The following is a 23,152-nucleotide window of genomic DNA, read 5'->3' on the forward strand; positions in this document are numbered from 1 at the left end:
AATACTTACTCCAATACTTTGAAGAGAAACTTCTGAGAATAAAACCGATTACCATTTTATTTATGTAAAACAGTGGGCTACAACAAAAATAATAGAAGTTTTATAAAATATCCTAATATTCTATTTGTAACTTTTCCCTCTTTAACTCTCTATTGTATGAAATCGTCAGAAAATAATAACCAGACTGAAAAATACAATGAACTTGAAAAAGAGGATTTGAAGGGACATGAAAAAGATCTGTACTGGATGAGAAAGTTACAAATACTTTCAATAAATTCGAATAGAGTAATTTAATCTGACATTGAGGACTTTTAAAGAAAAGTGCAGAGTTATTGACATCAAGATTGAAAGAAACAATTAGTTGTCATCTAAAATAAATGTGTCATTTTATCACATGCGAGATAAGTCTTTCAGAAAATTCTTTTCTCATAATAACAATATGGTATATTGCAACAATGTTCATGCTTTAATTGAGCAGTTTAGAATCAATTATGATGTTAAGGAGTGCCAACTCTTTGTCGACTTTTTAAATTTGAACAAGTTAAAAATGGTGTTACTACACAATGGTAATGTATACGCTCCCATCCCAATAGCACTTTCTACTATTTTTATAGAATAATATTCAAATTTTCAATTTGTCTCAATAAAATAACAATATGATAGGCACAAGTAGTTGTTACGCAAAGACCTCAAAATCATATGAATTATATTAGGACAGAAAATTAAAAATTTGACATTCAAATTCCCTTGAATATGAAGTGATAGAAACTGAAGGAAGTCACATTCGGTTTCAGCGGGCTGAAATACATAAAATTATTTAACAATAGGTAGAATTTTTCATTTTATGATCTTGTGTAATTTTGTTACTGTAATTTATCTTATTAGAATAAATGTTAAGTAAATATTTGATACTGTCTATCTGACAAGGCAGATATCAATATTCAGTCGGCTGACTGAATACAAAGAGGAAATGCAGATAAAGATTAGTAAGCTTTACGCTGTTTTTAATACTGAATGAGTTTTTCAATACTAGAACATCGAGTTAGAATTTATGTATGTCAAACAAGGCAAGTAAAAAAGGTTAGTTAATAGACAGCGGGAGCTACAGGTGAAACCCCTGCTATAGTTCCTTACTGCATTCGATATAATTACCATACAAATAATTTTATTGTTTATTTTGAATGAAAATAACTTGAGAAATCTAGTAAAAAAAATTTTTTAAATAACAAATACGTTTTACAGATATAGTCATTTGTTTATAAGAAAAGTTAGGAACTTTTTGAATATTGTAGGAAACACATTTTCACATCGGTAGTTTGATAGTTCTTTACGAGTATTTAACAAATTTGATATCAATAACTTGAACGATTGCGGCGATATGAATTTAAAAAAAATTATTATTCAATTTTTTTATTGTTTATAACTTTTGACCTACTCATTATAATGATCTAAAAATCTATACTGAAGTTCATTACTATATACACAATATTTATATCAAGTTTCAGAAAAATTGGTTGCTGTATCGGATAATTTTTTCGGATATCGGACGCTGAGATGGTGCCGAAACCGCAATTTGTGTGCGACTATCAGTTTTTCTTACGCAAACAGCTAACTACGTAGTTCCTTGTTCTCGGCAGATTCGGTATAAATTGAAAGGTGCATGTAAGTCGATGCCGTTTTCTGCGGAGAGTAAAAGACACGTATAGTCTTTCGCCTAATATGCGCTTTTGACAAAAGCACATCGCAAGAGTAGGAGAGAGACAGTCCTCCTCTCTCATGCTCTTTCGAGAGTTGCTAAATGGGGTAATGAACGATTCGCGAAGCTGAATGAGTAATTGTCCATTGGCCGGTGACATTAATTATCACGCCAGTAGGCAGGCTATTGCTGGCCTTTTTTCGATTGTTGAGAAGACTATTTAACTCTTTTGTAAGATTAACAGTGTAGTAGTAATAAAGAAATCGATGCCATCAAAATCAGTCAAGTTGCAACTCGAACCAAAATATTCCGCCAATTCCTCTCGACTTGTGGAGTGTGACTGGCTGTGAAACTAATGTTTATTAGAGTGTGACATTTTATACACCCGATGAAATTTAACCTCTTGCTAGGAGGAAATTGAAAATCTGTCTTTTGTATCATTGGCTTTATTTCTCTTCCATTTTACTTTAACGCTTTGTCTTTATCTTTTAGCTTTTGATTTTAAGAAATTTTTTTATCCGATTACTAGCAAACAAAAACATAACTTTGCAACAGAGTGATTTTTATCTCCACAGAAACTGTTTTAAGAAAATAGCAATGTTAGAAAATGGTAGTGAAAGATCGTCACTCTCAGAACAAGATAGCAAAGAAATAATTAGAAGCTTCCTTGAAAGAATTAAAGGTAGTGATATAAATAAACAACAACGGGATGACCTGCAATTTCGACTGTCTAAAAAACAACGTAAACTTAAAGAACGAGAAGTGGCTCTTCTAGCCAAAGAACAACAGATTAAAACAGAAGCTAAGAAAATTGTAGAAAATTGTAGATATAGAAATTAAATGATTAAAAACTACTCTTCAACAAAGGTAAATTCAAAATCGAAAGACTCTCCCTCTCCAGGTTCCTTCTAGTACTCCATTAGCCGAACAGACAAGACTAAAAATCTCGGATCCCTTCACTGATATTAAAACAACATTAGTAAATTATACAAGACAGGATATAATGCCCAGCCAGATTACTGCCGAACAAAGATTAACAGTACCGGTCTCAGTTACAATTAAATAAGCCCTTACAAAAGTGCCTTCATTCAATGACACAAACTTGATTTTAACTCTGTTCCTTCAAATGCTGCCAATGAGAACAGCAGCAGTGTAGGTGATAGCAATGGCAATACCATCGCCAACAGCGTTACAGTTAATTGAACAAAATATACCAAAACATATTTTAGAAAGGTTTAACTCAGCTAATAATAGTATGAGATTCCTTCACATGAAATTGTTTTATTTAATGTGTGGAAAAATGCCAAAGGACTTTTAGAAAATTTTAATGATAATATGAATTCCAATGACTTATTTAGTGATATGAATCATTATCCAGGTAAATTTAATATACATAAACATATTGAATTCTTTTTTAATATCAACTGTTTGATTAATGTATAACATTTAATTGCAGAAAATGAAGGAAACAAACATGGTGAGGAGATAATATTAGATATAAATAATATTCCTATAATAGATAACAGCAGTGGATAGTCTGATTTGAAAAGTATAGAAATAATCGAAGAAATTGAGAGTTTATCGATGAATACTTAAAATTTAGAAGACTCAGAGCATATGAATAACGAAACTTTGGTTGCTTTGGTTAACATCACTGATGTTTGTTCAGGTGTACTTTGTCATAATATCGTAGTTTCACATGTGGATGCTGAAAAAGATTTAAAAGAAGTTTCAAATGCCAAAGAACATTCGAATGCCAAAGAACATTCAAAGACCAAAGAACATTCATCTGCTTTGATCGAACAAGTCTCAGTACTTGATAATAGTGTTTCAACCAATTTCGATTTAACATCGAGTAAATTATCTACTTGTTTACAAGAAACTATGAATGTATACCAAGAAAGCTCTCAAAACTTTGTAGCAATTCACAATTTATCACTAACTATAGATAGTAATATTTCATTAAAAAATGTGTTACCACTCACAGACCAACATTCGCCAGTGGATTTATCCATGCAACATGAAGAGTGTCAATCCGAGATATCAACGTAAAAAGATGATTCGCATAAAAAATATGAAGGTCAAGTTGCCAGTTGCGATGAAACTTTATTATTACTGCTTGTTTTTCTACGACTTATGGAAGTTACAGTACTGATTGTGAGTTGGATCTTAAAAAAGATGATTCCTTGTCAAACAATATCAAAGATTTATGGAAGCAGGAGCTGCATTTTTGAACAATTGTAAGATCTACTAAAAAGAAAGTTAAAATAGAAAAACCATAAATCTACGCTTGTAACGGGGATTTAGGACGCTACAATATTAATTTAACCGAGATCAAGTAATGGCTGGCTAGCCCCTGTTCAAACTTCCAATGTTGGAAGAAGATGGGGCTATTTTCGGTTCTACTGATTGCGTCAAATTGCAGATATAGCAGAACCGAATGCCCCTCTTCTCCGGGGCTGGACCGTCATACTTGCCATATGGCCTTGTGGCATCTTGATGCAGAAGCGCAGAGTATTGAGAGGTTAAGCCCTCATTTCTGCCTTGCAATTTCGCAACGCTCTTCATGGGTGAGCAGGCGAGGGTTCGGATGAGTTGGACCTGGCATATGGCTTGGGAACGGACCTGAGACAGCAGCACTCAGCACTTGCTGTCGTGGTAGAAGCCCACGTGTACTGGACATTCAGTTCAGCCAGTTAGCGTTGGAGCTCCAAAATTTCCTGCCGCTTCGGCTCCTGCTGTACCAGAAGGCGCTCGCGCTCCTTCTGGATGGCCTTGGCCTCATTCCAGCACTCTGCGGCTTGGGTAAGAAAGGTCTAGGGCTCTTTCCTCCTGGACCTTTTAGACAAAGCCAAGGAATGCGTCAGCTCGGACACGAGCGTCGGGATGGTCCGTGAAGGCCATAACGGCTGCATAGGCCCGACGTTCTTTTTCTTGCGCCTTGATACGCGCAGAACGACACGATCATGACGTTGCCTCCATGTCGGCCCACCTTTCTTCGTGGGTTTGGGCCGGCATCGACTCTTCATCAGTGACGTGGGTTAGGTGCACTGAGGATTGACGTGGCTCAGAGCGTGGCCGTTGTCGTTCGCCCTGGTTGCCTGGAGCGGGGAGAGCTCGTTGGATACGCAGGTGTTTCTCCTTCTCTTCCCTGCGCTTGACCGAATATCATTCTGTCCAGCGCCGAGCCAGCTCCTCGATCGAGGGTAATTCCGGCTTTATTTCTGGCGGAAACGGAGCCTGCGCTCTAGCCATCTCGGAGGCGAACTACCCGAATTGGGCCAGCAGGCTTCGGGAAATAGTCACCTGGACCACATTTGGCTCTTCGCAGGCATTCCTGACGGGGATCATTCTCTGTAAAGGATCCATCTAAATTAATAAGAGCAAACAAAGAAAAGAAATTGAAAGCGGTGAAGCGTAAGCGGAAGTAGAGCAGTAAGCGAACCAAGGGCAGAAGCGACTGTGAAAGGTCTTGAAGAGTATAGCGTAGGCTTAGTGTTGTTATGGTGTCGTGTAGTATAAGCACGTCGTGCTAGAGGGATATTAAGCGTTAAGCTTGCCTCTAGGGCGCAGCCGCCGGGGCGAGGTCGTTACCAATAGCGGTATGGCTTTCTTGGAGCCACGTGGTCGTCCTCTTTTTCGATGGGCAATGACCCTTGGTACCAGTGGAGCTTGGCTTGGACTCAACTGAGTCTTCGCGACATCATTCATAGGCGCAGAAGAAGCTGCTACTATTGATTCATCCATCACTGGTAGAGCATCTGCTCGGGCGCTTTCATCAATGGAAAGCTTTAAGCCTTCCCCGTACAAGACGTCACCCTCATCCTATATCGCCTCCGAAGGGAATTGCTCGGCATCGAAACAGGGCTTCATGTCACAGGCGGCGAGCTTTCCTATATCGACTCCATTCTCGTTCCGAAGCTGATAAGAATTCATACCAAAGCGAGATATTACAACAAATGGGCCAGCGTATATATATTTAGGGCAGAGTTTAGCTGCTATGGCCTTGGCAGCAGAGGAGAGAACTCAGTTCTTTACCCAAACTTTATCGCCGATGTCGTAGTTGATATCGCGATGTTTCTGATTATAGTACTTTTCTTGTCGCAAATGAGCAGCTTCACTCCTTTCGCGGGTATTGGCTCATAATTCGTCAAGCTTTTGCATGCGAGAGTACCATTCTTCATGGGCCCTAGTTTCCAGCTGCTGTAAAGCAGTGCGCTATTCCTTACGTCGAACGTTATATGGTGGTTCTGGATTCCATCCGTAATTTAAGAAGGCTGGACTGGAGTGAGTGGTATCATGGATAGCAGTGTTGTAGGCAAAGGCAAACTCGCCAATATGTTCGTCCCACTTGCAATAAATGGCGCAATTATAGTTTTGATGATGCGGTTTACTTACTCGGTCGGGTTCGATTTGGGGGAATAAGGAGCGCATGTGCCGTGAAAGACGCCATGTGCATCTAAGAAAGAGTCAACTAACGAGTTTTTAAAGGGCGTGCCATTGTCTGATAGAAATTTATCAGGGATTCCAAAACGTAAAAAGATGCGATAATTGATCTCTTTCTTGAACGTTTTGGCATTGGCCTTGCGGATCGGAATACGCTCTATCCATGAAAATATCCATTAAGATGAGTAAGTGTTCGTTACCTTGAGGCGATCTCGGAAAGGGGCCCATCGTATCGCCACAGACAATTTCCCATGGACGGGAAACAACGTGTTTTCCCATCAGTCCAGCAGGTGATCGTTGTTCGACTTTAATTTGCTGGCACACTTGACAGTTACGTACAAAGTGAGCGGTATCTTTGTAGACACTCGGCCAGTAATAACGTAGCACCACTCTCTGGTGAGTTTTGTATCGGCCTAAATGGCCGGCTATGGGTTCCTCATGGCATTCAATGAGAACCTGCTCGCGCTGTTCTCTTGGAACAACGAGCTTCCAAGCATCGTTGTCTCCCATCAGATCGTCAATCTCAGGGTCGGGTCGGTACAAATACAAACGACAACCAACAATCTTCCTGTAAGGGTGTGCTTTTGGATCCCCTGCAAGAGTGGTCAGCCTCCGGGCGCCTTGGGCTGGTCTCTGCTAATTTTTCTAGGTTCTTTCTCGGTAAAGAAAGCCGGCGCTGACTTTCACAGGACGAAGTTCGCTCTGGTTGGGGGAGGTTGATACAAAGAATCGGACACTTTAATTCAAATATATTACATATGGCGATCTCATTTATTGACGCCTTTTCACAAATATCGCTACAAAATTAACTTCGCCGCGGCGAGCGCGCTCGGTCAACCTTTCCGCGACTAGAGTTCGCGGGATCACGCGAGCGAGATCGCTCAGCGTGCGCGATAAAATCAAAATACGCTAATGTCCGTAATCGAGCGAGAGCTGGCGCGAGAGAGATAAACTGGCTTTGGACCCACCGGATGCCGACGGTCCGTCGACAGAGAGGCGACGCCGGTGAAAGCGTAGTCCCGCAGGAAACGGCACCCTGGCGACGATGGAAGCTGCTGCAGGAAGGGCCGCATCACGGCCTTTGCCTCGTAGACGGCGAATGGTCGCTGCGTGTACTGGCTCGGCTTCGGACTATTGGCTTCCTGGCAAATGTGGCAGTCGCACCGATGGCAGTCGTTCCTTTCCGGCCAAATCTCGCTCCGTCCAGTCTCTCTCTAGGCGGCCCTAATTACTTGAGAGCTCGCGCCTAACTGCCCTTCCTCTCTCTTAATTTCTAAGCCTCACGCCGCCGCGCTCCCACTTCTCTCGCCGTCAAAAATCAGTCAAAATCGCTCTCTCTCTCTCTCTCGCTCTTCTCGCTCTCACTCGCACTCACGGCGACACCTCGCCGATCGTCGCGCTCCTCTATCCAGATCCTGCAACGACACAGGTATGTAGTCGCTATATAGCGTACACTTGGTCGCTGCGTTCACGCGAGGAGAGTGCCGCACACAGGGCTAGCGAACATCGCTATAACCCTGTTACACCCCTTCGACCTGCAGAAACTTACCTGCCGGTACCACGGGTCCTTGATATCTTTATCAACAGTGAAAGACGCTAGCGAAGCTACTACGTCTTCGTTTGTCTCGTACATACGAGAAAGCGCATTGGGCACAACATTATCTTTGCCCTTGCGATATACGATATCGAAATCGTATGCCTGGGGGCGTAGCGGCCATCGGCCTAACTTACCATTTGGGCTCCGAAGATTTTGGAGCCACACAAAGCTGTGGTGATCGGTCATCACTGTGAAGTGATTATTTTGATGCTTCTTCATCTAAATCATCTGTTGTTACAAAGTCCTGAGCTAAGTAGTCGCCATTTAACCTACGAAATAATCGGTTTGCTCGTTCATATAGCGTTTCGTCGGTTCGTAGTTGTAACTGAGTCAATACGCTATCTACTTGTAAGCTAAGTAAGTCTCTGACCCAGTTTGACAGTTTCTTATCAATATCTTCTTTAAAAATTGATAAGTCACTTAGTGACTAATTTGTCGCCATTTTGTACGTACTCAGATCGACAATTTACTTACGAGACAATCGAGCGGCTTGTTTAATGAAAGTGAAAAGTACGATTATCAGTTCAATATAAAATATTTTAAATAATTGTTAATTTATTAATTAATTATATTAATAAAAGTTATTAAGTTATGTATACAATTGTTATTCAAATAGTTATGTACTTGTAACAGGGCTGATAGCGATGTTCGCTAGTCCTGTGCGCGGCACTCTCCTCGCACGGATGTAGCGGCCGAGCGTGGCTATGATTGATATAGCATTCACGCGCTCTTGTCGTTGCACGGCCTGGAGAGGAAAGAGCGCGGCCGGCGAAGAAGACGGCGCAAGAGAGAGCGAGAGCGAGAAGAGCGTGAGAGAGAGTGAGAGAGGAAGAAGAATAAGCGAGAACGCGGAAAGCGCGTCTCACGCCGCGAGAAGAAGGAGAGCGGAACGAACAAGTATTGAGAGGTAGTTGAGGAGTGACCACTCGCTAATCAGGTCACGGGCTAGAAGTGAGTTTGACGGTGCACCGATCGAGAGCAAGCCAAGGACGAGTGAGGGATTCTCCTGTGTGGCGAATCTCCGGCTGCTTTGAGCAGCCTCCACAGCGATCGTCATTCGACGTTCGAGAAGCGGATCCCGGCCGCCAGCAGCCAACAAGCCGCCACCGGTGATCCAGCGAGCTTCACTGCCTGCAGAACTGCGGTTCCGCAGACGCCGACTCTCCACCAGCGAGCCGCTGGGGTCCGATTCTGATATTTGTTTCACGGACTCTCTCACGCACCAGCTGTCGCCCGGCGCAACGCTGCGAACTGATTTGTCGAGTTTGATAGTTGAGCGAATCCCCTTATAAATATTATCGACTCGTCGCGTATAATAGTTGAGCGAATACACTCCGAACCACTGCCTACTGTCGCGTTTTCATGGTTTGAGCGAGCGCACTCACCATCTTAATTTGTAAGAATCCGTATGAGTATCATTTCGATAGCGTAAATAAAGGGATCGTCTTTTGTAATTCTTTCGACTTTTTCCCTTCACATTCCCCGTCATCGCGGTAGATTCGCGCTTGTGGAAGTCAGCGCCGGCTTCCTTCACCGAAATAGGACCCTTTAATAACTCGCAGGGGGCACAGCAGTGGCCCATTTGGCTGTGTTTATAAGAATATTTTACTCCTTTGCATACTAACCATTTATTTCACAAGTAATTTTATTTATATTTATGATTTTCGAGTATATTGATAATATTGAAAATATGCTCGATTCTTGATACAAGCAATAGCTTCGAGAATATACGTTTCTCTAGCGACGAAATTATAGTCGTTTATAGTTTGGTATTTGCTAGCGAACGTCGCAATTGTGGCTTGCCGTGCGGCTTGTGTTTACAAACAATACACTGTGAGTGAACGCACATTCCTTGTCCTTCTTAGAATTCGACTTTCCAAAACTTTAATCGCGATAAGATTTTCGTTGCGCACGCCAACACCACAACGTTTGGGCGCCCAAATGTAACGGGGATTTAGGCTGCTACAATATTAATTTAACTGAGATCAAGCAATGGCTGGCACAATTGTAGCTCTTTGCGGGATTACGTTCTGCTACGTAAGATCGGACCGGTAAGTCAAATCACCAACTAGCCCGCGGAGAGCGTCGTGGATCACCCAGCTTAACCCATTTCTTCCCAAGGCGCCATTTTATAGTCGATTTGTTTTTGACCGAGGAAAACCTCAAAATAATCGAAAATGTATACTAGAAGTCACTTTTCTATTGTAAAATTTCCCGCTCTTTACGAATCTGCAGTCAGAATTAGGATATTTTTCACGGAAAATTACAAAATGGCGTCTTGAATGTCGATGAAAATTTAGTATTACATTAGAATTTTTCTTTCAGAAATTAGTTGCTGAAATTTATAGAATCAGGATGAAAATGTAGATTTACATTGAAAATGTTAGTTCTTTGATAAACCTAGGCATTACGAATTTTCCTGGAACATTTTTCCAAGCGAGGAAATCTAAAATTTTCTAAATAAAAGCCGATTTAGAGAATAAATATATACTACCTATACTTTCGATGTCGCTGAATACAATGCTAGTGTCAATTTCAATTTTACAAAATGGCGGATCCAATATGGCATCGGTAATACCAAAATCAGTTTGTGTTGATAAAATCGCAAATCTAAGTGCTACATTTTGTTTTGAATTTTTAGCACTTTTTCTAGTATTTTCCAAAATAATTGATGCAATAGTGGCAGAAATTATTCATCAAGCGTACCTGTTTTTTCAAGATGGTAAGAGTCAAAACAATTTGCACATAGACACTCTTGAAATTGTTCGCAATAAATATTCGTACGTTTCTTGCAGTCATTGCTAGCTTTGCATATTCTTTGTGAAGATTTTGTGGATTTATTGTGGATATGATGATACTCTCTGAAACAAGTATCACAGAAATGAGTTTTGCACTCATAGCAATAAAATGTTGTTCTTATGGTACACTTTATACACATTCGTCTACGATCAGATATTGTGAGTTTCAAATGCTTTGATAACTTTTCAATCGGTTGCTCTAAATAAGACGTTGCAAAACTTTTTGCAAAATCTTTACTAGACATTCTCTTTTTGTTCACCATATTGTACAAAATAAAAGCATTTGTCAGTGAAGACTCGATCAATCTACATAAAATAACCTATATCCATTTCTTTGAACCAATATTCGTTTTTAGATCACTGCAGTATTGATCATGAAGATCAACTCCTCCCATAAATTTGTTGTATGTCTTGAATGCTCCAGGAAATTCAATTGGTACTTTACGTTTAGCTGTTTTATCGAATCGTTCCATTGGAATAGTAGGTGTAACGCCAACGGCTGTAGATAATATGGACACTGGTTTCGAGTCCATTACCGTAATGTAATTAATACCACTGGTTTTATCATGACTTACGACATAAGATCCTCTAATAGCTTTCTTTTTATCTAGTTTATGTTTATCTATCAATGTCTTCTGTTCGGGATTTTTGATCAATGTTTTCGAGCTTTTACTTGATTTATCCAACACTTTTGGAAACATCTCCTTTGTAAAAACACGATCATCTCTAACCGTACCTGTTGCACGCAGGTTTTGTTTTTTCAAGTGTACCAGTAAATTAGGGGATGTGAAAAATCTATCAAAATATAGATGATATTTAGCTACATCATTCTTATCGACCGATGTTAGAAAAACATGAAGCATATTCATCACTGCCCGAGATCCTAAACTACATATAGAGAACTTCGTGTCACTTTGACAATCATTTTTTCCACAATAGATATCTATTTCTAAAACAAATCCATTAGAAGTACAAAGGGCCCATAATTTTATTCCAAAACGTATTGGTTTGTCTTTGATGAATTGTTTTAGAAGCGTGCGACCGAAAAATTTAATCATCATTTCATCTATTGATAAAGAAGAGCAAAAAAATCCAAACTGTATTACATTTTCTCTGAAAATGTTTAAAATTACACGAACTTTCCAAACTTTGTCATTATCAGTCTTATCTGAATTTTTCGAAGTTTTCAAATTGGACTTAATTTTTTCAAACAAATTTCTATTCATCGTTTCTAAAACAACATCGGAATGCCACATTTCATCAGTCGACCAGTAATCTCTATAGCTTTTACGAATATTGGAAGTGGAAAAAATGATAATACCTAAAAATTTGTTGAAATGATCTGGATCTAATTCAAATCCATTTTCAGTTATCGCTTCAATAAGGTAATCTCTCATTCTATCACAAAAAAACATTTCAAATAATTCTCGAGGTTCCTTTCCTAGTACATTTTGTTTTATTGCTTCAAAATTATATATTTCTGATTCAAGTTGAACATTGTATGGTCTTTCTTGATCTATCCATTCGTATTTATGTGAGGCTTCTAACTTTTTGTCGTTCGCGGAAAAATTTTGATACACTTCTTCATAAGATAAGGCTACTGCATCAGTGAATCTAGAAGTTCCATCAGCTTCTCCGTCATTATCGAGACCTTCTACGTCACTATTATCATCATCGGGTACCCACATAACTTCATGATCATTTTCATCTTCATCACTATGATCATTGTTTTCTACAACACTGCTATCAACACTGGCATTCCTCATCGACTTACGTTTCGGCATGATTTTGCCAGTTTTATGAAACTTCTTTTAGAGTCCGAATCTGATAAATATTTATCTTGAAAAAATACTCGGTGAATAGTAAAGCTCGCCAATTATCCTGAAAAGGACTATTGGAGAGACAGCCGAAGAAAAGAGTGAATATGCTCCAACTATCTTGAAAAACACCGTTAGAGAAATACACACTTTACAATACTCGAGAAGACAAAGGATTTATCCAACTGTAGGGACAAAGAATCCAGAAAAAAATATAGTAATTAGATTCGCAATTTTATCAACATTACCTGATTTTGGTACTATCGACGCCATATTAGATCCGCTATTTTGTAAAATTGCAAACGGACATTAGCATTGTATTCAGCGATATCGAAAACATAGGAATTGAGTACCCACTCACTGGTGCTCATCATTTTGGTATTAACGACGCCATATTGGATCCGCCATTTTGTAAAATTGAAATTGACACTAGCATTGTATTCAGCGACATCGAAAGTATAGGTAGTATATATTCATTCTCTAAATCGGCTTTTATTTCGAAAATTTTAGATTTCCCTGCTTGTCAACATGTTGCTGGCCGCCATCTTGAAAAAATGTTCCAGGAAAATTCGTAATGCCTAGGTTTATCAAAGAACTAACATTTTCAATGTAAATCTACATTTTCATCCTGATTCTATAAATTTCAGCAACTAATTTCTGAAAGAAAAATTCTAATGTAATACTAAATTTTCATCGACATTCAAGACGCCATTTTGTAATTTTCCGTGAAAAATATCCTAATTCTGACTGCAGATTCGTAAAGAGCGGGAAATTTTACAATAGAAAAGTGACTTCTAGTATACATTTTCGATTATTTTGAGGTTTTCCTCGGTCAAAAACAAATCGACTATAAAATGGCGCCTTGGGAAGAAATGGGTTAAATCGCGAAAGTTGAGGGAAGCGATAGGAAGGAAAGGTAATCCAAAAGAAAAGCCATGCAGTTCTAGCAGTATATATATATATAATATATATATATATATTGTGACGGTAAACGTCAAATTAGCGCTGATAATCTAACTTAATTGCTGCATCTGAGGGCAGCACCTACCGGGGGGACGAAATATGTAACGAAGGAATTCGGCACGCGAGCAGACGGAACGCGCGCGATTGAAACCGAACTAGTGAAGCATTGACCATTGTTGTGTCCGCCCGCTTTTCGCTATCGCCACCGCCGATTCACGTGCCCTTGACGACTACACGCCAGATCAGCGATATTCGACTAGTGCCAGATAGCCGTGACAGCTGCCACCGAGGTGCCAGGTATCCACCAGCTCGAGACCAGGACGAGAGAGAGTGTGTGAGGTTTCGCCATCGAGGGCGAAACCATTGTGTGCGCGCATTCGCGACCCGCGAACTAAACATTAAAAACTGTTCCGTGCTGTGCGATTTGTCGCTGTGTTCTCCGATCACCTGCAAATACAAGGTAAGCTGGCCAGCTTAATTCCGCGATCGCGATTGCGTGATTAATAATCAATTTCTAATATTCGATGCGTGCATGTAACGGCTCTAATAACAAAGAGCAGCGAGCGTACCGGCAAAGCGTGTTGTAGATGAGCGAGCGTCAACGTAAACAAACGCGCGGGCCGACCTTCTGTAGATTATGAGGGATAATAAAAGATCTAATTCGTATTACTAACAAGTGCTTTTCGATTCACTTATACCTCATAGCTTCCAATCACTTTCCTTAGATAAGAGGACTTACTGGTTGACTGACGCACGTTTCCACATGCTCCCCGATTTACGTACTGAGCATAATTAACTACGCGCGTCTTTTTAGAGTAATTGCGCGAATAAAATAATTAAACGGTTTTACCCCGTTACAATATATATATATATATATTCGCGTATTTATATTGCCGCTTGTCACGAAAGAGAGCAGGTGCCGCATGTACAGTTGCACATCACAGTCAAGGATCACTCCCTCGCCACTAGGCGATTCACAAAGAAAAACTAACAAAGTATAGGCACGACCGAACGTCTCTACACCACTTGCGAGCTATCAGCTAATTGCCGGCCCTTCGTCACGTGGCACGCGGCGCGCGACGAATTGAATTAAAAAATTGAATTAGAAAAAATAAAAGAACTAAAAAAATTTGAAAGGGAAGCGAAACAAAAATCAAACAAGAGCAAATTGAGAAAAAAAACAAGAAAAAATAAAATTGCAACTACAAAAGATATTACAAGAAAAGTTTATTCAGAAAGAGACTGAAGTTAAACTACAAATGATGTTAAAAAAAAGTTGAGTCATTAGAATTACATAAATTTGAGACTAGTGTTTTAGTTCCTAAAAAGTAAAAAGTTTTAGATGACATGAGTAATATTACATTTTAATTGTTTTAATAACTTATTTTATTTGAATTACGTAGCGTATGAATGTGATCTAATGTAATTAATACTAATAAGTAATATTGTTAGAGTTTGACGTTTTTTTACTTGAGTTCATTTAGTTATCATAATTTTATTTGTGATGCGAAACGTACCTGTAATTATTATGGTAAAACGGTTGTTAGATAAATAACACATTATTTATTCACTCGTACTGAGTATAATTTTACGTCACTATTAATGTAACACCTTAAAAATGGTAAATTATTATTCTGTATTGAGATATCATCAATAAAAAGTGTTCTACAAAGAATTATTGATTAATTAATTAATAAATTGAATTCAGCTAGTACAAAAACAAGGTTGGTCATTCATTGGTCTGAAGATGATCATTCACTGAGCACCCATTGTCATTCATCGGACAATTCATACTTTGTATAAATTTATCCTTTTATGCGTTATTGCGATAGAATTTGATCACAAATAATTAAATATATTAAACTATTGATATTTCATTAGGAAATAAAAAAATAATTATATCAATTACACATGTAGAATTTTTTTTTTCACGATGTAAAATAGTGAACTCAATATTTTGGTCAATAATTGGGCAGATTACCCCTACACTGCGTCATCGCGAGCGAAACCGTAATGAGCTATATGAAACGTTGAACTCTTCAATAAGATTAACAGTGTAGTAGTAATAAAGAAATCGATACTACCGAAATCAGTGAAGTTACAACTTGAACTGAAACATTCCACCAATCCCTCTCGACTTATGAAGTGTGATTGGCTATGAGCGATGCTTTAGGTACATTCGACATTCTGGGCGACACCGGACTGAAGTTCGACAAATTGCAGAAATCCCTACAAGTCAGAGGTGGCGAAGGGTAACTTGCAACTACAGATTTTTCCTTTTGATCATTCTGCCTAGCTTTGCCCACTCTAGATCTTTTTTCCTTGTAAATTGCGGTAATACTCAAGATTAGAAAGGGAGCAGTAAATATTTTGTAAATTTTGGACGTAACAGTACTTGATTTATCTCGTCGTGGTCTGACGTATTTAACGACATCCGTAGTCCAATATCCAACAATGATCTAATGAAAAAGAGAGGATGAGAGAGAGAGAGAGAGAGAGAGAGAAAAGAGAGAGAAAGAGAGAGAGAAAGAGAGAGAGAAAAGAGAGAGAGAGAAAAGAGAGAGAGAGAAAAAAGAGAGAGAGAGAAAAGAGAGAGAGAGAAAAAAGAGAGAGAGAGAAAAGAGAGAGAGAGAGAAAGAGAATCTTATAATAACTGTTAATTATCCAATAACTAAATCTTCAAAAGACCCAAGACTTTGTTTTCTAGTCGAAAGAGAGTTGAATTCTCCTCGGTTGGAGTATTACGAAAAATTAACTTTATCGGGCGATGCACCGACTTGTATTATTAAGCAGTTTCATCGTGAGCGTTCTTCCTTCCTACAATTCTAGCTATAGGTAGGGGTGAAAATCACCCAGGAGAAGGCATACTCTGTTGATGGTACAATAAAATGCTTCTTCTAATGACATCACAGCGAAACACCTATTTTGTTGTTCTCGGTGAAAAAAAATACAAGACCAGGCTTGGCCAATATTGCCAGTAATAATCTTATAATATTAATAAACTTATGATAAATTTGCAGATGATATCATCAATAAATAACAAAGTATTTATAAATAAACCATAAAAAGAATATTGCTAAACTCAAGGCAGTTTTAAATTTGAGGCATCAACAGTTTTTGTTGTCGGAGAAAATTAAAACTATTGCCAATTATAATGAGCCAAACAAATATTTAGTCTATTATAGTGAATTTTAAAGAAATTCCAAAACATTTTCGATGTGAAATAATTTTATAGTGAGAGTAAGAGGTCAGATGAAATTTATATAAGAAAAATAGGAGATAATATTATAAAAATAAGATAAAATATAATATATTAATCTCTGTAAGAAAATTTGCATAGATTTGGGCAAGATTATATGAGCATGTGTTAGAGCGAATTTTTTGGAGAATATCTAAAAAGATTATTTTTTATACTGCCATGGGTTACGTTATAAAAATTAAATTCGAATCCTAAAATAGACATGCAAATTAAATCCTCAAGAGTAAGCAAGAATTTAACCATGAAATATATGATTGAAAATAGTAACATTAGTAGTTGCTAAATGGTTTACTGATAAATTGACGTGTTCTTATGCGAACGTTGACAATCGTTAATGGAACTCTTGAAAATTCGTTATGTAAAAGATTTGACGGGCTGCTACCTATTTTTAAAGGGGAAGGCAAGAGAGCTGCTTTCGCTTTAAACGTAATCGGAAGAGAAAGCGAGTAAATAAACCACAATTATTAGTTTGAAAATGACAAAACTTTTTTATTACACTACAATCAAGTGTGCGCTTAAACTAATCAAAACTAAACTTATCAATTGAACACCTATTATATTATGTACGCTAATTAAATAACAAATGCGACTTATTCTAATATAAAAATCCGCACAAAATAGCCGGGAGTTGACGCCTGGCTACTTAATCTTATAGTAAATCACTCAAATACAAAGATCGTTAAAAGGTCGAACAAAGGTAGCCGGCGAATGATCGCCAGGCCACCTATAAGTTCACGCAACTGCACACCTCTGCGAGAGAGATAAAAACCGAGAGAGAGATGATCTGACCTTTTATTTCCTCCTCGATGATATCCATGAGGCGAAGGTGACAACGGCAAAACAGGCCGATCGTTAGGCTTCTCACTGTTGATACTACTGCCTGCGTAGGTGGTGCCCACGATAATGGACGGTCAGGGCGTGGGACCACGCAGGATATAAGACAGCCAAACCTCTTATCGCAGAAAAACCACCGAAAAAAAGAGAGACCGGAAGCGCGAGGTAATTTTCTTGGTGAATTGACCTCGACTACTGGCTGATGCTGAGTGACGCAACGCAATACTCCTGCGCAATATCGCAATATAGACCGCGCTCTCGCGAACTATCCCTACTTAGCCCAGTTTTTAGGTAGCATGCAACGAAACGCTAATTGGTCGCGCGTTGCCCGCCCCCCTATACCCGCATAGTGCATTTTCACGCGCGCGCTCTCTCTTTCTCTCTCTCTCTCTCCTTCTTCAGCTACAGCGTCCCCTCTCGTTTTCCTTAAGCTATCTCGGCAGAGCCTAGGGATTTATGGCGTCTGAAGAAAGAGGTACAGTATTAGGCCCATAAAAAAGGTACACCCAATACTGACCACTGAGCCTGGCCGAAGACCAAGGGGATAGGCATAGGGACCGATGAGAAACAGAGAACAACCTGCTCTCGTCACAGCTACTTAAATTAAAGCTGCGATAACTGCGTGACATAAAGTGATAAAATCTCAATAACAATTAGTAGCGTCGTTTATCGAGCAGAGAACAGATCTAAGTCGACACGGTTCGTCCTATCGATGCACCGTTCGAAATTCTACAAAGTATTGTCGTATCTATTTGGGAAAGGCCAAAAAACGCTGCAACCAAAATTTAGTCGATTTGCTAGACTACGATAATATATCGGGGAGAGAAGATTGCCTAAAACTGCTTTTTTCTTATAAGCGAAAGAGAGAAAGTCTTATGAGTTGAGCACTCAAACTATCATGCAGAAAAGAAGAGTAGTAAGGCTAAATAATGAAATGGATCTCAGGAAATGGCTGAACCTTTACGAGGTCTGTCCGGAAAGTATCGGACCTATGTTTATATCTTCGCGCCATAGTGTTCGAGCGACCTCTACCGGACAGAAACGTCAACAGTAAAGCCTCACGAATCTATTAGTTACTTACTGACACCTGCCGAACGTATAGTTCATGCGCAGCGCGTCTTTGTTTACAGTGCCTTTTTCGCGTTCGTCGGATTTTGATATTGTCAAAAATGACTGAAAAACAAGATCAACGAATTTGCATTAAATTTTGCTCTCAACTCGGAAAAACGAGTTCGGAAACTATTGAAATGATGCAAAAGGCCTTTGGAAGCGAGTGTATGAGCAAAACAGGAATAAAAGAGTGGTGTAACGGTTCAAGGATGGTCGCACTTCTGTCGATAGTGATTCTCGTTCCGGCCGACCTTCGACGACAAAAACCGCAGGAAATATTGAGCGGGTGCGACTTGTAATCAAACAAGATCGTCATATGACTGTGCGAGAACTAGAAGAAGACCTTGGGATACCAAAAACTATCATTTCAAAAATTTTAACCGAAAATTTAGGAATGAAACGCGTGTGTGCGATATTCATCGCAAAATTGCTTACAGCAGAGCAGAAGAACATTCGCTTAGAAATCGCTCTGGACAATCTAGAAATGGTCAATAATGATGATAATGTGCTTAGAAAAGTTATTACAGGTGATGAATCATGGGTTTATGGTTATGATCCTGAAACAAAACAACAATCTTCACAGTGGAAGCATTGTGAATCGCCAAGACCAAAAAAAGCACGTCAAAGTCGGAGCAATGTTAAGTCAATGTTGATTGTTTTTTTCGATTGTGGAGGTGTTGTACATCACGAATATGCACCAACAGGTCAGACAATCAATAAAGAATACTACGTTCAAATTTTGAAACGTTTGCATGATGCAGTAAGAAGAAAACGGCCGCACTTTTGGCAAAGTGGTGACTGGCTCCTCCATCACGATAATGCCCCAACGCATTCATCCAATCTTGTGCAGCAGTTCTTGAGCAAACACAATATTGAATTGCTTCGACAACCTCCATACAGTCCCGACATAGCCCGTTGTGACTTTTGGCTGTTTCCAAAACTAAAAAAACCACTCAAAGGACACCGATTCGGTGACAAAACAACGGTTGAAAACAATGCGACGAGTGTACTTAAGGCTATCCCTAAAAGTGAGTTCCAGGACTGTTTTGAAAAGTGGAAACATCGATGGAACCGTTTATTCAATCAAGTGGGGATTACTTTGAAGGATGGCACCCACCAGATGATAAAGAATAACACTAGCACGAAAATATATAGGTAGGCCCGATACTTTCTGGACAAACCTCGTATTTCACCTGTTACAGTATTCACATTGCTAGGCAAGGTAGAATCAGAATCCCTCTTACCTAAACGATGAGCGAATTTGTATTTGCGGAAATGGCTCCTTTTTATGCTGAGTTATCCCTACAATGCTGTTTCCGCAAATTTGTACATACTTTGAACAAATTTTACCACGATTAAATCACGCACGCGAAGTGACAAGTTCATGATGTGAATAATGAAATTCAAAAGGCTGAATTTAAAAATATAAATTGCTTCTCGCTATGTAATTTAAAATGTTTTAATAAATTATAAATTTGTTATTTAGAGTAGATAAGCAATGTATGTCCTGAGACACAAAGTAGCCGACAAAGCATGCCGCCAATGTATAAGGGATATATGTATGTTTTGGGACACAAAGCGGCTGCTCGATGAAGGTGTCGTGGTATCGCGCTACCGCGACACCTCTCTGTGTTATCGCGATAAGGTGAGACCCTATGCTGAGCGTTTAAAACGCAATTGATGTACCTTTGACACCTCCTGCTGAGTGTCTAAATTTCGAGGCCTTCTGCTGAGCGTCTAAAAGGTAATCAATGTACCTTTTGCATTGAAGATACGTCGCCAATGCTTAAGGGATATGTGTATGTCCTGGGACATAAAAAAGCTGCCCGATGATGGTGTTGCGTTTTCGCGATAATTTGCCACCTGTTTGTCTGCTAGTGGGCCCTTCTACAGAATACACGCCCCCCCTCCCCCTCTATAGAGGTTGTTAAGTTAGGACGCTATAGAAGTTGATAGGGCGTTTGGTAAGCTATATGATGGTTTCTTTCTTTCTCTCTCTGACCCTCTCTCTCGCTCTCCGTCGACAGTAGGGCGCTTAGTAAGCTTATGCTGGCTAAGTGTGGGTCCTCGGAGAGGGGGTAGCGTCTCTAGCTTGGTAAGTTATATGCTGCTCTCTCTTTCTAAGTAATCGCTATAGTAGTCTTATTCGATTTCGAGAACCTTTGAACCCAATAGTTAATTTTATTCGAATATTAATCAGTAAAACTCAGAATTTTCATTTAATTTTGATAAAATGTTTCCTCATTTTCGGGTATACCATTGTATAGTAAGAAAAAATAGAATAGACTAGACCGTTACAATATGTTATATAAAAAATTCAGGTAATAATTAGAACGGTATTAAAAAAGTCTGGTTATCTAATAAATAAATAGAGAATATATACTTTTCCACCTAATATTTTATAAACTTCTGTGTACGTCTCAGGAATTGCTACATTTTTTTAAATATTCAAAGATGGTCGCATATCTACAGGTAACTCTTTCGATAAGTAGTTCGAAGAAAATAGTCATAACGTAAAATTTAAGTAAGATATTTCTACTACTACTGTACTATTGTATAGCATTTTGTATGCAAGTGTGTGTACAAGTGTGATAATCTTCAATTGTATTTCGCTCTAAAAGCATCAGTGTTAATTTTACCTGTAATATACTGCTTTTTCACACGCTTGAATATATCAATTTCAAATATTACACAGAGCATCCCTTCAAGAAGACCAATTTGCGAACCCAATCCAAGTGCCAAAAGCATTAGAAAAAATATACAAGACCAAAATGGTGCGGCTGGAAGCTCCACAATTGCTTGCGTGAATACTATGAATGCTAAGCCAGTTCCTTCGGCAGCCTATTTGTACATAAAATACAGAAGTGATTAATAACGTTTCCGTGGTATAAACAGATCAATACTCACATTATCAAGTTGTTCACTTAAGCTGCAACGTTCTAGTGTTAAGTTAACTTTTGATATAGAAGCGTTCAAGTCGAGAATCACCTGATTATACTGTATTTCAGAGGCATTTTCCCAAAGAAGACCATGGTTAATCAATAGGATCCTATTACTGAAATTGCATAATTAATTAATTAATTAAGTGCATTAGTCCAACATCGACTTTAATAGTACAAGTGGTGGATGTTCATACTTTTCAAGGCACTTGTCTACGTTTGACATGGCCTTGAATCCCAAAATTGCGAAGATGACTACACTGGCGTAAATAGCGGTGAAGGCGTTGCATGCGCTAACAAGTAACACGTCTTGCACGCAATGATTTTGGGGCGCATTATAACTACCAAATGCTATTAAAGATCCGAAAGCCAGTCCAAAACTATAGAATACTTGCGTGGCAGCATCCAACCAAACAGTAGGCTCCAGCAATTTTTCCACCTGAGGAGTACATAAAAACGCGTTTACTAAACCAATGAAAGCTATGGATTCCACAGCCACATACCATGCGGTCAGGCATTCTCTTTTTTAACAATAGACAGTAAAATTACTAACTGGTGTTCTGGTATGACCCCCACGGCTCTATACTATTTTATCGGTAGACATTACGCTTTATCGACTGTTTTCATTTGAATGTTTTACCGGCATGACTAGCTCATGCTTCCGTTCTGCTTTTTCCCATGCCCCTGTTATTAAAATAACTATGTGATATTGAGTAGTGAAAGAACATAAGGATATAATCAAGCTATGAAAGATCCAGTTAATACACATTATTAAAAAAATTTCCCTTTATTTATTCATATAATATTTTAAGTAGAGGATATTGTGTATTCAAAGTTTAAAGTTTTTTATACCCTATTAATAACGTATTAGGATTTAGAAAAAAAAATAACGTTATTTTTTTTTAAACCTGGCTCGTTATGAGAGAAAAACGTTACTTTTATGAAACACCTTATTATAGAATTAAATAATATTATTCTTAATGAAAAAGACATCCTTTTTAGATGAATCTTATGGCTATACCTATTCTAAGCTATCGATATTCATTATCCGCGTTAAAAAAATTCTTTTAAAAATAATATTTTTACAATTCCAAAATAATATTTTTATATTTCCATGCTAAATAAATAAATTTTTAAAATAACGTCTTTTTGTCATAAAATAACGTCATTGAATTCTAAAAGAGCATTATTCTATTATTCGTGCTCAACAAAAATCTTCAGCAAAAAACATTATTCATAAAAAATAACACAGGCCGAAAATTTTCAGACCCAGAGACCAGACATACTGTACCCGAAGTAATTTGATGCGTTGAATTCAAATCTGGCCTCAGAATTGCTTCATCGCCCTAGGTTCCCGAGATATCCTAACTTAAAGGTGCAAAAAACACTGTTACTTGCGATTTTTAAGGTTACATAGCATCTTAAATACATTTTTCCAAAAACGGATGACAGCATCATAAAGAAACACTCTTGCCCTCTGAAATCCATTTTTCAAATTTGAGATAGCTTTTTTTCTCATCGAGATATCATTGATTGAAGTTAAGTGTTTTCGTAGTTTCGTAACAACGTTAAAACAGCCTATATTGTATATGTGAGGCTATATTTTAGGTCCACCTTATTGGATTCGCCATTTTCAATTTTCACAATCTGACCGTATATTCGTAATTAGCAACTCCGAAAACCTATGTACATA

At 38.6% G+C, this 23,152-nt stretch overlaps 1 protein-coding gene across 3 annotated transcripts in view; it reads right to left on the reverse strand.

Annotated features, from left to right (window-relative positions):
- LOC131666866 (sodium- and chloride-dependent transporter XTRP3) overlaps window positions 1–23,152 on the reverse strand; it is a 1,010,463-nt gene that overhangs the window by 304,937 nt on the left and 682,374 nt on the right. For all 3 annotated transcript variants that reach the window (XM_058939879.1, XM_058939892.1, XM_058939888.1), the window contains 3 exons: window positions 21,657–21,898; window positions 21,428–21,575; window positions 21,160–21,361 (listed from right to left, as the gene is read on the reverse strand). In XM_058939879.1, the coding sequence (XP_058795862.1) occupies window positions 21,160–21,361; window positions 21,428–21,575; window positions 21,657–21,898 (592 nt within the window). The remainder of the gene's footprint in view (window positions 1–21,159; window positions 21,362–21,427; window positions 21,576–21,656; window positions 21,899–23,152) is intronic.

This window comes from Phymastichus coffea, unplaced genomic scaffold (genome assembly GCF_024137745.1).
Source record: "Phymastichus coffea isolate CEN01 unplaced genomic scaffold, Cenicafe_Pcof_1.1 PCOF00004, whole genome shotgun sequence".
NCBI lineage: Eukaryota > Metazoa > Arthropoda > Insecta > Hymenoptera > Eulophidae > Phymastichus > Phymastichus coffea.